Raw genomic sequence first — 15,383 nt, forward strand, 5'->3', positions numbered from 1 at the left:
GTTCAACTTTGCGTTTTAAAAAGACAACAATACCGTTTATTTTTCGTTTTTCAATTACGGGTTAAAAAAGGAAAAACGAATGGACACAAAAGTAGCCTACATGGATCGTTTGGACAGAATACGAGACAGACTTCTTTATTAAATTAATAAAAGATACAATAATTAGCCTATAGGAATACTGGATTCTAAATCTCAAAGAAATGCCACAATCAAAACCTCGGAGGAGAAATGAGGGCAAAACACCCAGAAACTCCTTAGGCTTTATGTGTCGTTCGCAGTATAAGGGTCTTTCCCTGCCATTAATGCTTGGATAACACGCCACGTTTCCTTCCATTAATAATAATAATGTCTAATGCGGTGGCTGTGATGACTTATCGCGAGAGAAAAAAGGACGTTTAGTCGCATAACATCGGTTAATGGAAACGCCGTCATTTCGCAATAGTTTTTTATCGATATTTAGATAATAACGCAAAACATTTGCGCAAATCTGTAATGGAAACGCGGCTACTCAGTCGTGAGTCATGACTCGTGAGAGCAGGGGGCGGGGCGGGGCGGCGCAGCGGCAGCTCAGCAAATCATATAGCCTATTTTGTGAATTGTTCATTCCCGATTGGCACACATTTTGCCGCCCTTACAAAAGTGCCGCTCTAGGCAATTGCCTAGTTCGCCTATATGGACGCGCCGGCCCTGTGTGGCCCATTGAGTGAATGCAACCTTTGCTGAGCCATCAAATCTGGAGAGCTGAACAGTCTTGTCTTTGCATTCCTCGCACTCATCATACATGCACATTTTCCTGGAGGTGTCACAGGTTATCATTTTAGTCAAACTCTCGATATCTGAAGTATCTATGAGCCTCAAATTATGCAACTTCTCAATGACAAATCTGAGGTTTTCATGGATTTTGTACAGACACGTGTTCCGGTCAGGGAGAGTGGGATGTACAACCCAAAATGGGCGAAGCTTACAGAAAAGGGAGTATGATATGTTGTTTGTGTTTTCAGTAAGACATTTTTTGTGAAGATTTTTCATTGTGTCAGCCAGAAACCTTTTCTGCTTCACCTTGTTCTTGGTAATTGTTTGTTTTCATCCAGTCGTTATCTGACTGTTGTCATCTCGAGTGAAGAAGGTTTTGACTTTGGACTTGAAAGCAGCAGTGAACCTGTTTGTGGGATTTCTGTTGGTGGAACAGAGGTCTTCACTCTGAACACTTCTTTGAAAATCCAAGGGCATTTTCGGCAAAACCTTGTAGCCTGTACTTCTTCACAATCCTCCTCGCTGTTACCTTTGCTATTAGTTGTTTTTCTTTTTCTTTTCTTGCTTTACAGTACTTATTCTTTATGTCTTCAATCAAGGCTTCATGATAGAGTAATGTTTTTTTGATTTTGGAGCTTACTCTTCCCGTCTTAGTTGATTCATTTATTTTTGAACGAGGGGAGTCATTCTTATTTAACCCTCTGGGGACCACAAACGCGCCCGCGCGTTTTGCTCGTTTTTTTTTTTTTAGCAATGAAAATAAACACTAAATGCTCTGTTAATTTTGATCTTTCATTTTCGTGTAATACATCAATCGATCCTGTTCAGTTTCTATTTTTTTTCTGTATACTCACAATAAAAATAAAGTGTTTTGCTTTTTGACAAATAAAGAAAAATTAACATGATGCGATTTCTGCCTTCTCTCTGTCAGTAAACTCCCATTTGAAACGCGTTTGAAAATGATCTATAACTCCGCGAAAATTCAGTCAAACAGGCAAACAGACCCACGGGCATAAAGCTTGAGATCGCATCTTTTAAATGAAGTCATTTATATAAAAAACAAATATTATCAGCTTCTGTAATCTGTATAAAAAGAGAGCGACTCCTGTCGAGCTCATTACGAGCTAATTCACTGTAATGTGACCACTCCCCGGAGAGCGCGTGCTATTCAAACGCAAATTCTGAGAACTATTTCAGAGCTGTGAAACGCCCACATCAGCTGTAAACAAAGCGCGTCGCGACTCCTCGCGAGTGAGACATTATAGCCTACCTTATGGAGAAAAGATTCCTCAGAACAGTGCTGATGAGGAGCAATATCTCCTGAAATGAGCAGATTCCGCTGAGGAGTGAGGTAGGCTGTTTTCTTTTCTCACGTGTGGAATAACGTTATGGAATAACGTTAGTGTAGGCCTATGTAAACCGCAAAAAGATGAATCGCATTTCTATAATATGACTCGCCTTTCTGTGAGATGAATGAAGGGGACATATTTGTAAAGACTGTTTAGCCTAAATATGAATCGCGCGTCTGTGTGTGAAAGAATAAACTGCTTTGCTATAGCCTACTGAGATGAGTAAAAATCGACTGGAATATGTTGAAATAAAATGTATTTGTATAAGCAACATATTAAACTGCAAAAAAAATACTATTTTTGTCAAAAATAAATTCATAGACTAAGATGTTAGATGTTCCAATGTTGGCTATATTCAAACTAATGAATACATATGATAAAATGTAGGCCTATAATCTTTTTTTTTTTTTTTTTTTTTTACAAAGAAAGAGTACACTTGAAATATTGTTGAAATTGTAATTATTGTTGTAATTGTAACATTTTTAATAAAATAGCAAAACATATTTACAAGAGAGATGTAAGCGAAATCTTAAATGGTCAATATAAGTCTTCTTCTAAATACATCTTTTGTCCTTGCATTGTGGCTCAGTCAGTGTCACACCTGAATGAATGGCTAATTATGCAGAGTGGGTGGGACATTGTAATCTAAGGTGTAAACTACTCCTCCCCCTCGCATATTGGCTTTCCAAGCAAAACCTGTTTTACACCATTTAAATCAATGTATTTTTTTTTTGTGAACGATAAAGCAAGACTATTTTCACATAATTTTGAAGCTAGAACTCAAAGGGACAACATCCATTAGTCAAAAGTCTTGTGGACACATATTTAATATGTGTTTTGTGGTCTTAATTCAGCAACTTTCATTTTAATTTTTTCCAATAACCACGCATAAACATTATTCTCTTAAAAATACAAACATCTACATACACGTTGCTCGCATATTATGGTAGCCCTGTTTGTGCTATATAGAGTGAATTTACACCTTTTCCATTAACATGTTTATAAATAACTGAAAAAAGCACAAATGTCAAGGCATGTCAGAACATCTCAAGGACCCCAAAAACAGCTTGGTCCCCAGAGGGTTAAGCGCTTATATCTTTTTCTGTATTTGTCAGTACGTTTTCTTTCCTTCTCTAGCGATTTCTTTAGTTTTTCAATTTCTTTGTGTAGTGTATCCCTGTTCTTCCTAGAAATTCGCTTTCCTTCTTTATGTTGCATTAAACAAAACAAAAATTTACTGGTAACTTAGGGGTTTAAATCATGTACACCATATATAAAAACAATTACTCATCAGTGATATTCCTGCTTCTTATTCTCTACATGTATCCATTTATTTATAATCCCAACTGCACACAACCCTGACCTTGAAAATCCTAACTGCTGCTTTGACTGTTGGACAGGATCTGGACTCAAAGGAAAGGTGTCCTGACTGTGCTTCCTAGCCTCTGCTTTCTCTTTTCTCTTCTTGTTCTGCTTCCTCCACTTTTTACGCAGCTGACGCTTCCCTCACTCACTTAGATCACTAATCTTCTTCTTTTTTCCTTGCTCTACATCCCGTCTCCATCTCTGACGTTCACTCTCTAGATATTTTGCTTCCTCTCAGTATCAGCATCCCGACGTGCACAGCATCGCCGTTGTCTCTCAGCAGCGCTTAATGGAGCCATGATGGAGACAGATCTATCTGCAAATGTTATAAAATGTAACATACTTCATTAAACACAGATAGTGAGTGAGGGAGTGAGTGACAGTGATTGAGTGAGTGACAGTGACTGAGTGAGTGAGTGAAAGAGAGAGAGAGTGAGTGAGTGAGTGAGATAGTGAGTGAGTGACAGTGATTGAGTGAGTGAGATAGTGAGTGACAGTGACTGAGTGAGTGAGTGAGTGAGTGAGATAGTGAGTGAGTGAAATAGTGAGTGAGTGAGTGAGTGAGTGAGATAGTGAGTGACATGGTGAGTGAGTGACATGGTGAGTGAAAGAGAGAGTGAGTGAGTGAGTGACAGTGATTGAGTGACATGGTGAGGGAAAGAGATAGTGAGTGAGTGAAAGAGATAGTGAGTAATAAATGAGTAATAAGTGTGTAATAAGTGTGTGGGTGAGTGAATGAACAAAACAAGGTTAAACTAACAGAAAAAAATGATTAGCCTATATTAGAATCCTTGATTTCACTTATCCTTACATTCAAATGGGAAGCAGAACCACCCCGTCACATCCCTTACCACCACGTCACAATAAAATATGTGATGGGGTGGTAAATTTCAGCCCAAAATGGCCGCAGATCTCCCATGCGGTCAAGTTCCTCACCTAGCATACATGCATTCTATCTGAAATATATATATATTTGCATTAATAATGTAAAATAAAAAATAAAAATCAGTTTTCCCTCTCTGTTTTGCGGGACGGGGTGGTTGGTTTAAGCTTGACGGAACCTGCCTAACATGAAAAATCAACAAATAAAGAATGTAGAGGAATGTCAGTACTTGCCTGCTTTTGTTCTTGGTGGCTAAAAGGCTCCAATGATGTCACTTCTGCTTTGTGATGTCATTTAAAGCAACAGTACATTATTTATAAATAAAACAAGTTAGTGTGATGGGGTGGTAAGTCAAACTGAGGGACGCACATAAATAACAAAATATTTACAAAAAATAAGGTTTATTTTGAATAAAATACATCTTTTGTGAAAAGAGACACACATATTCCTGAAAATAATAAATGTTAAAATAAAATTCATAACTTATTTGGTGATATTTACGATGCAAATGTCATGTTGGTCAACACAGACATGTGAAATTGTCTATGAACTAATGAAAAATTATTAAAATAGTATGTTATTCTTTAAAAAATATATATTTATCATATATCATGTTAACAAGAACACTTGAATGAATAACTTTAAAATTTGTAAACACATTTTGGGACAAGTTTGTGCCTTATGCATCTCATCAAATGTTGCGGACCCAAATGGCACCCGTTTCGTAGAATGACTCTATTACAAGTTACATGTCACCAATACGACTTGAGTAAAAGTGATTTTAACAGTACTTTAGTATTTTACTTATACTAAATTTAGGCTCAAAGATGCACTAGTCCTTGACACCTGAGACATGCAGGTGAAAATAAGAAACAATTGATTTGTAAAATGAGAAGTCATGTTTATTTTCTAAAATCTAAATAAAACTGAACACCTCAATAGTGCAATAAATCAGGGTCGACACAACAGCCTCTTAAAGGGATTGTTCACCCAAAAATGAAAAATCTGTCTTCATGTAGTCAAACCTCAAGTTGTTCCAAACCTGTATACATTTCTTTGTTCTGCAGTACACAAAGATAGATATTTTATATATTTTTGTAACCAAGCAGATCTTGCCAGCCATTGACTAGTACAGCAGAACAAAGACAAGTTTGGAACAACTTGAGGGTGAGTAAATGACAGAATTTTAATTTTTGGGTGAACCATCTATTTAAGCGTCTACAAACTCTCAAGTCTCAGTTAAGCTCAAGTGCACAAAAAGGCCACACGTAAACCAATATCCTTCAAAAAGGCCTTGTCAATATAGTGGATAAATAAAATAATGTTAAGTAAAATTAAATAGTCAAAGTCTACTTGCACTGGATGTGCTGGTTTTGGACTCATCACTGGCTGCAGTCATAACCTCATCTCCTAAATCAAACGTCTGCGATTTAGCACCTACTAATGCACTCGCATTCACGTAAAGTAGACTTGTTGAAAGGTTTGGGTGAGTAAGGGCAAATCGCACAATATATAGTTCAGTCAATGCCACTTAGATGGAAATATCACTTCTTTATAGCAGAAACAAACTGCTGCAAGTTAGGTGCCATGCAAAATGTAATTTGTAATTGCATTACTCATCACAAATGTATTGGAGTAAAAAGTACATCAAAAATGTAGTCAAGTAGAGTAAAAGTAGCTAATATCTTTGATACTCAGTACAACTACAAAGTAGCCAAAAAGATACTCAAGTACAGTTACTAATTACATTTATTCAAATAGTTTACAGCTCTGGTAAAACTCTCATAAATAGCTGGACATAAAAATCTGTGGTTGAAATCACATCAAATAAAAAGACCTAGGGAAAAGATAGTACTTGGTTTTGTACATGCCACTTTTTGCAAAGTAACTATTTTTACTGTGGTCCATGAGCAGCACATAAGATAAATGATTACACAATATGATATTAGGTTAATAATTAACCTGTTAAGCTGCAACCCCACTTTTGAAAAATCCCCAGAAATGACATACCCAAACTTAAACAGATACAGTTCATGAACCCTTTGTACTAAAAGCACAAGTATGATCTCATTTGAAAGCTGACACCTGGCAGTTTATTGTAAATGTAGAATTAATTATTGTCATAATGACAAAAATTGTTATAAATAGCTTCAAAGTTTTGTAAAGTTATTAGAAATTAATTTTTATGAAACATCCTCATGAAAATAAAATTGAAGTTGGCCCTGTAGCAATCTAGAAATGCACTACAGCTAAAGCCACATGTCTAAACATTTTATGTTTAAAATCTGAAGATAATAAGTCCAAAACTCTGTATTTAGTTAAATGTTTTTCAAGACCATGTCAAATGACTTTATTTCGATTTGACGCTAAAATGCTACTGATGTTTATTGTCATCTTCTAACCATCTATCCAGTATATTGTCTCTATTGTTTTGTGGTGCAAACGATCCCCATTCAGTCTCAGTCTCCCCCTGCACACATTCACACCTCTCCAGCCTGGTTATGGCTCTAAATATGCATTTCTTTTGTCTGCATTATAGTTACTAACGACTGGCTATTCACAGGCTATTCATAGGGTTTCAGTCCCTAATTTCTTTTCTCAAAGTTCACCTCACATTTTAAACTGTATCAAATGCATTTCTTGAATAAAGAAACATTTCAGTAAGCATTCAAAAAATCATAAAAGTATAACTGGTAGTGGCAGGTGCACCTAGGGCTAGCTAGCATGTTAGCTTAGCACACCATCAATACACGACAATTTATGAGATTAAAACCATGTTTGTGCTCCAAACTTACTTTATAACGCAGGTGAGTATTTTAAATAATCTTCTGTGATCTAATTTGGCTTCAGATAAAAAAATCAGACAGAAAATATACTATTGGTATAGTATTCTGCATAATGATAGTCTATATAGATTAGCATTACATTATAAATATAATCTATTATTATGAAAATACCTGGCATGTCTTGAAAAACACAGGTAACTCAAATATCATTGCAATCATGTTTATTGTCTTCAAAACATCTTTATCTGCATGTTACAGCACAATCTCTGTAGCTTTGTGTGTATCAGTGACGTCCTGGAATGTCACATGATCATGGCTCTTCTTCATGTTCTATATATGGACTATTATTGTGCATATAGCGCCCTCAGGCTATTGGTATGAATTGAAAACACAGTATCAGAGTCCCAAACGCTCATAAAGATTACATCGACGCATTTGGGTATAAATTCAATAAATATTATTCCTGTCTATAGAAATATGATGTAAATCTATGAGAATCTATCAATATTTCTCCAAATCTGCACATTTTTGAGCTAAAGCCCTGAGGGACGTTGTTTTGTGTATCGCTGTCATGACGACAGCACAGAGTTTTTTATGAATGAAAGCGGCTGACGCGCATAATTCATATTAAAGGTATCGACTCATTTTTTCATTTCATAACTCCTGACACAAATTAAGACATAACTGTCACTATGAGTTTCTCAGAATACAATAGTGGTCAAATACTGAAACTTGAGTATTATATCTTTTTAATTATGTATAGTTTGTCAAGGTATAACATTAAATCTGATAGTAATTTTGAATTAAATAAATAAAAAACGCTTCAGTGTGCGGGCGCACTGGCAACGGTTAACGTAATTTGACTGCACCTACACAAACATATTTTTTAATTACTGTCCAGCCATACTGTAGACTTAAGTTTATATTTCTGAATAGTAGTCCTCGACTCATATTTGGACATTTTTTTTTCTTGGAAAAGGATGCTGACGACGCCAAGTCTAGATGTTTATAAATTAACATTCAAAGGAAAAAACTAAAACTAAAAACTAATATCTACAAGGGCTAATTTCTGTACAAACCTTCAATTTCAATCTCATCCAGTGACTTCCCCTGCATGCTGGAAAGATTTCCTTTCTCCATTGACAAAAGGAGTTCGGAAATCTTAGCCAGTTGTGTTGTGGGAACTGGTAATCTGTATAAGTCACGGTGAACACGAATGTCGTGACCCAGGAAATCTGCAACCTGATCAAGTTTATTGTTTTTTAAATTAAGGACTTGTGAGAGTGTGGCAACATGTTTCCTGAGTTGTGTTGACCTAAGGTACTCAGGGTGCTTTGCTCCACACTGGCTTGCAATGAACACGCAAACAGTCTTGTCCTCTGTAGTGGCTCATTGACATTGGTCTTGCAAACAGGAAGACATTTGTGGCACAAACGCCACATTCAGTTCTTCTACTGGCAAGTAGTAACAAAGCATCCACCACACTTGGTGTGAGCAGAACGGCAACATTTCTGCCCCTTTTCCCCATGATTTAAATTCGGCTGAAATAGTTACAAAGCTTCTGTTCAGTCTTCGACAACCCCAGTGCAACATCTTCATGGAGCTTTGTGTTGTCCCTTTCATGAAAACTTTTGAGGCGCATTTTCGAAACTTCCCCAGCACGTCTTCGATTGAAGACAATGATTTGTGCAAGTGTGAGTTTTGCAAGTTGAGCATAGTTCTGAGTGGTGGCCTCTTCCTTCAAGCTGCAGAAGGCATTTTCTGCAGATTTCTCTAGGTACTGATGAAGGATCTGAACATCTTCAGTGAAGGGCAATGTTGATGGTTTATTGTATTTGGCATCACTCAGTGTGTTCAGGGCACTGTGAGAGACCAACTCAGACCACCTGGAGGTGTACAACTTCTTGAATATGTCAGTGTGCCTGATCAGTTCTTCATCTTCTGCCATGAGTGCCCTACAATGAATAATGTCCGCGATTTTCTTCAGTGTATGCCCCAGTTTCAGCGTAAGGCTTGGTTTCTGGTATGAGTGTTTTTGTTCATCAAAACCTGAAACTTTCTTTACTGCTTGCACAACTCTCTGGAAGTTAGCAGGTTTAACAGCGTCCTCTAGGTTATGTACTGAGAATTCTGTATGCAGGCATAACAACAAACGCCCCACTTCATGGAGCTTTTGTCGAATGTATTCATATTTTGTAGGGTCTTGTCCATGTTTGTTGTAGAGTGACTGGGCAAACTGAATAATAGAGAAGTCATTTCGCACAACTGAGGCCACCTCATCTTGTTTCATGACACTAAGGAGCTTCCACACTCCACTTGAGATCTGCTGACAGAATGTAGACTCCAGAGTTGCAGCCAAGCCCAGTACTTTGGTTCTCCCAGGTGTGTCACCCAAATCTTCGTGTTCTGGCTTAAAGGGACACTTCACCCATTTGCATTAAGCTTTGCATTGTTAGAAACCCAGTCATACTATTGAATGGTCATGCAACATTTTTTCATTTTCCCCCGAGACGAGAGAAATCTGTATTTACCTCTTTACACTTCCTCCTACAATGACGCAAAAATCGTCATTTTGCGTCATTGTAGGAGGAAGTGTAAGAGGGGGGGATTTCTGTTAAGACTACAAGCACTAGATCCACCCTTTCAAACCCGCCCATAGGGGGTTGGACCTAATGCGCTAACAGACCTATCACAGATCAGTGCGAGTGCGTTTGATTTCAACGGCAGAAACCTGCAGAAAACAGGGACGAAGAAAGCTGAGTAGTAGGGGTTACCATACTCTATTTCCCGGACATGTCCGGCCGTCGAGATCGACAAAAATGTCCGGGATTCAGCTTTTGCTTTCTGCGGTCGCCATCCATTGTTTACATGCTCACCTTTTGTTTCAATCTAACTGAATTCACCCCGATTGGTGAATCTGAATGTAATGTTTACATGAATGCTAAACAAGTGATCGGTTGATTTGCGTTTTAACCTGTTAAGCCTCACCAGTGCGTCGGCGCACTGAAGCGTTTTTTTTTATATATAGCTCAAAGTTACTATCAGATTTAATGTTATACTTCGACAAACTATACATCATTAAAAAGATATAAGACTCAAGTTTCAGTATTTGACCACTATTGTATTCTGAGAAACTTATAGCGACAGTTATTTCTTAATTTGTGTCAGGAGTTATGAAATGAAAAAATGAGTCGATACCTTTGATATGAATTATGCGCGTCAGCCGCTTTCATTCATAAAAAACTCCGTGCTGTCGTCATGACAGCGATACACAAAACAACGTCCCTCAGGGCTTTAGCTCAAAAATGTGCAGATTTGGAGAAATATTGATATATTCTCATAGATTCACATAATATTTCTATAGACAGGAATAATATTTATTGAATTTATACCCAAATGCGTCGATGTAATCATTATGAGCGCTTGCATACTCTGATACTGTGTTTTCAATTCATACCAATAGCCTGAGGGCGCTATTATGCACAATAATAGTCCATATATAGAACATGAAGAAGAGCCATGATCATGTGACATTCCAGGACGTCACTGATACACACAAAGCTACAGAGTTCGTGCTGTAAAATGCAGATAAAGATGTTTTGAAGATAATAAACATGATTGCAATGATATTTGAGTTACCTGTGTTTTTCAAGACATGCCAGGTATTTTCATAATAATAGATTATATTTATAATGTAATGCTAATCTATATAGACTATCATTGTGCAGAACAGTATACAATAGTATATTTTCTGTCTGATTTTTTTATCTGAAGCCAAATTAGATCACAGACGATTATTTAAAATACTCTACTTGCGTTATAAAAGTAAGTTTGGAGCACAAACATGGTTTTAATCTCATAAATGGTCGTGTATTGATGGTGTGCTAAGATAACATGCTAGCTAGCCCTAGGTGCACCTGCAACCTAGAAGTTATACTTTTATGTTTTTTTTGAATGCTTACTGAAAGTTTCTTTATTCAAGAATGTTCTTTATTCTTTATTTAAAATGTGAGGTGAACTTTGAGAAAAGAAATTAGGGACTGAAACCCTATGAATAGCCTGTGAATAGCCAGTCGTTAGTAACTATAATGCAGACAAAAGAAATGCATATTTAGAGCCATAACCAGGCTGGAGAGGTGTGAATGTGTGTAGGGGGAGACTGAGACTGAATGGGGCTCGTTTGCACCACAAAACAATAGAGACAATATACTGGATAGATGGTTAGAAGATGGCAATAAACATCAGAAGCATCTTAGCGTCAAATCAAAAAAAGTCAACTGAAATGGTCTTGAAAAACATTTAACTAAATACAGAGTTTTGGACTTATTATCTTCAGATTTTAAACATAAAATGTTTAGACATGTGGCTTTAGCTGTAGTGCATTTCTAGATTGCTACAGTGCCAACTTCAATTTTATTTTCATGAGGATGTTTCATAAAAATTAATTTCTAATAACTTTACAAAACTTTGAAGCTATTTATAACAATTTTTGTCATTATGACAATAATTAATTCTACATTTACAATAAACTGCCAGGTGTCAGCTTTCAAATGAGACCATACTTGTGCTTTTAGTACAAAGGGTTCATGAACTGTATCTGTTTCAGTTTGGGTATGTCATTTCTGGGGATTTTTCAAAAGTGGGGTTGCAGCTTAACAGGTTAAGGAGATCATGGTAAATTCTCTGTCTGCTCTCACATTCTTGCTTGCTTATTAGATCACCTATGTATTCCAATAGAAAGTCTCCTTTTTCAAATGGAACAGAGGCGAAGATGCCGCGACCTAATAGCCTGACGTCGTCATACTCAGATTCTAGTCAGAATGTGAGTCTGATACTGGTCCATTGAGCTTTGATTATGGGGCGTGTTTCAACCGAACCAGGAAAGAAAATGCGCACGTTCAAATAATCAATCCAATCAACTTGTCATCAAACAATTACCATGTCTACCCCAGCATGAGAGGAAGCATATATTAATTCACTCTGTCAACTCACCTAACATTCCTTGACAGTTTTCAGCATCCCTCCACTCACTCTCGGCTTGTTCTTCCACAGCCAGGAATACGGGGGGAGTACTTTGGGTTCGGGCTGAATACCGAGCCCGAGCCCTCTCCTCAGACAGCACGCCAAATATGCATTTATTCTATCTGACTTATTTGTAAGCATGAACTCGTGAAATCTCAGTTCTCCAGCGGCAGTCATTTGAATTCAACCCAAGCGCTCGTTGATGACGTGGATGATTACGTTACCGTTGCTCATCGGTCCATCATCGTATAAAGCCCGCCCTGACAATTTGATTGGTCCGAACAATTTTTGTTCGGGCATAATAGCTCCTCAAAGGATCGAGTCCAGACCGAACTTCCCGACCTAAAAATTTAGTGGGCGGGGCTAAGTTCGGCTGGCATCCAGGCTAGCGACCTAATTCATCAAAGACAAAACAACAAATAATTGGCAAAAAATGATATGTATTAAAGTCGAATCATGATTAAACAATCAGAAGATTCAACTTACTCTTTTCAGCATTGATGTACTTGATATCAAGTACCACTTTGTCACTTTCAGCAGTAACATAAAATCTTGCATCATCCTTTGGATTAATGCGTCTACGCCGCTTCATGTTTACTCTTTACAGGTGTCACAGCCTAAATTACAAAAAGTTATTGTCAGGATTACAATGTTCACTGGGACAAGCATGATCAGAAAACAAAAGTCTGGGTAAATTAGTAATGTACATAGTTATGTATCTGGCCAGAAGCCAAATTATGTGCTCATAACTGGACCATGCATATTTGAATGATTCTTTTAAAGGAGAACTCCGGTCAATTTTAACATTGAGCTCATTTTTTTTGTAAATTTGGAGTGCTGTCAGTACAGAGAACAACGACAAAAATCAGTGTTGCCTACACCGTGTTATCCTCTTTTTAAAATTTGCACCCTGTTGACTTCAATGGGGCAAGTTTTAAACCTGCTTTTAGCCTCTTAACATCCTTGATGTGTCATTACAAGTGCACAGGTCATGTGAGTGATTCCTTCAGAGTGAACACGGTGAATCTGACTGCAGTAGATGTGAAAGATATGAATAAAAATGAAGTTAATTCGGCCAGCGCTCATACCTGTATTTATTTCCTGTTTTCGGTCGAAGTCCACAGTAGTTGATTGTCGAGTTCACGCGCGATCATAGGTAACTAAGCAACAGTGGAGTGTCGAGCTGACACTTCCAAGGTGTGGTCCATTAGGCATTTAATTAGCGACTGCTCCGGGCCATGTCTTCCCGTCGACTTCCGTTTGTTACCGCCCACGTGCGCAAACCAGCCAATCACAAGACGGCCCGCCAAAATGCTCCGTGTGTATCAGAAATGTGTATGAAACATACATGCAATATATAACCCAGCGGTGGGGTCGCTGTTCTATACACTGGGATACACTCAAAATCAGGTCAAGTGGTAAATAAGGACTTTCAAAGAAAAAGAGAATTTATGTTGTTCAGACACTAACAAATGCAGTTACACTCTTTGATTTATGAGGACCTTGGCATAGTCCCCGTATTACCCTTAGGTCCGGGGAGCCCAGTTTAAATGTCCGGCGTGTTGTCCGTGTAAACCACATATCCCAACACACACACACACACACACACACACACACACACACACACACTCTCTCTCTCTATATAAACACTGAACAGTATTACTGTGTGATTGTGTGTGTTGAACACATGCTCTCGCTCTCTCTCTCACACACACACTCTGTCTGTCTCTCTCTATCACTCAAACACACACACAGACACACATTCAATCACACACACACACACACACACACACACACACACACACACACACACACACACACACACACTCTCTCTATATATAAACAGTGAACAGGATTACTGTGTGATTAAGTGTGTTGAACACATGCTCTCTCACACACACACACTCTCTCTATATAAACAGTGAACAGGATTACTGTGTGATGGTGTGTGTTGAACACATGCTCTCTCTCTCTCTCTCTCTCTCTCTCTCTTGAAAATGAAAAACATAAGAATCCTTTATTATTATTTCTTTAGTGCTTTATTATCATTGGTTGCTTACAATCCTAAATGAACTAGTCAGATCTGAAATGAAGACTCAAGATAGAAAGTTTCTGTAATTCACTGATGTGTTTTCTCTCCATCAGATTCTCATCAGTTCACTCTGGATCCGAACACAGTGAATAAAGGCCTCCGTCTGTCTGAGGAGAACAGAGTGATTACTCGCACTGACACAGTCCAGTCGTATCCTGATCATCCAGACAGATTTGATGAAGTGTATCCTCAGGTGTTCTGTAGAGAGAGTGTGTGTGGACGCTGTTACTGGGAGATTGAGTGGAGTGGAAGAGGTGTGGATATATCAGTGTCATATAAGAGCATCAGCAGGAAGGGACGGGGTAAAGAGTGTGTGTTTGGATTTAATGATCAGTCCTGGAGTTTGTCCTGCTCTCCCTCCAGATACTCATTCTGGCACAATAACATAAAGACTGAACTCCCTGTAAAGCCCATCATCAGCAGGAGAACAGGAGTGTGGAGAACAGGAGTGTGTAGAACAGGAGTGTGTGTGGATCACAGTGCAGGAACTCTGTCCTTCTACAGCGTCTCTGACACACTGAGCCTCATACACACAGTCCAGACCACATTCACACACACACTCTATCCTGGGTTTTGGGTTTATAAAGGATCATCAGTGAAACTGTGTTGATGAATGAGAATAGACTGATGAGAGAGACTACCCATAATGCTTTGAGCTGCATGATAAATCAGTGACAGTGAGATGTTCTAGAGTCTCTTATTGTCTCTTCATTACATTAATAACACAGCTGAACTTCTGTCAGTGAAATAAAGAGAAACAGACAATGATACACAGAGAAGAGAGAGGAAATATGAGACACAATGAGACTCACTGAAACATCTGGATGATACGAGCAAAACTAGACTTTCAACTCTAAACTCAGTTTAAGACATTCAGAGATGTTTTATCTGAACTTCTCGATCTGTTCAAAACATGTTCTCTTACGAGAGTTCTCTCGTACTGCGTTTTATCAAAACGCTACGGGGAAAAGTCTCTTTTCACGAAACACTGAAGCAAAAAATTATCCTTTAATTTTCATATATGTAAAACGCGTTGCGGCAGCAGCAGTCAGCTATGGCGAGACGGCTTGCTCGCTCATTGGCTGCTCTGCGGCAACTGCATAAGCCTATCGCTGAAACCGGGCGATATCCAC

The 15,383-nt window shown here is 38.1% G+C and overlaps 1 protein-coding gene across 1 annotated transcript in view; it reads left to right on the forward strand.

Moving 5' to 3' along the window:
- LOC307157610 (uncharacterized protein) overlaps positions 1-14,866 on the forward strand; it is a 178,346-nt gene extending 163,480 nt beyond the window's left edge. Inside the window, exon 14 of the mRNA XM_079869539.1 lies at positions 14,304-14,866. Coding sequence (XP_079725665.1) covers positions 14,304-14,860 — 557 coding nt within the window. The 3' untranslated portion in view covers positions 14,861-14,866. The remainder of the gene's footprint in view (positions 1-14,303) is intronic.
- The last annotated feature ends 517 nt before the right edge of the window (positions 14,867-15,383 follow it).

Source organism: Squalius cephalus (genome assembly GCF_949319135.1).
Source record: "Squalius cephalus genome assembly, chromosome: 4".
Classification (NCBI taxonomy): Eukaryota; Metazoa; Chordata; class Actinopteri; order Cypriniformes; family Leuciscidae; genus Squalius; species Squalius cephalus.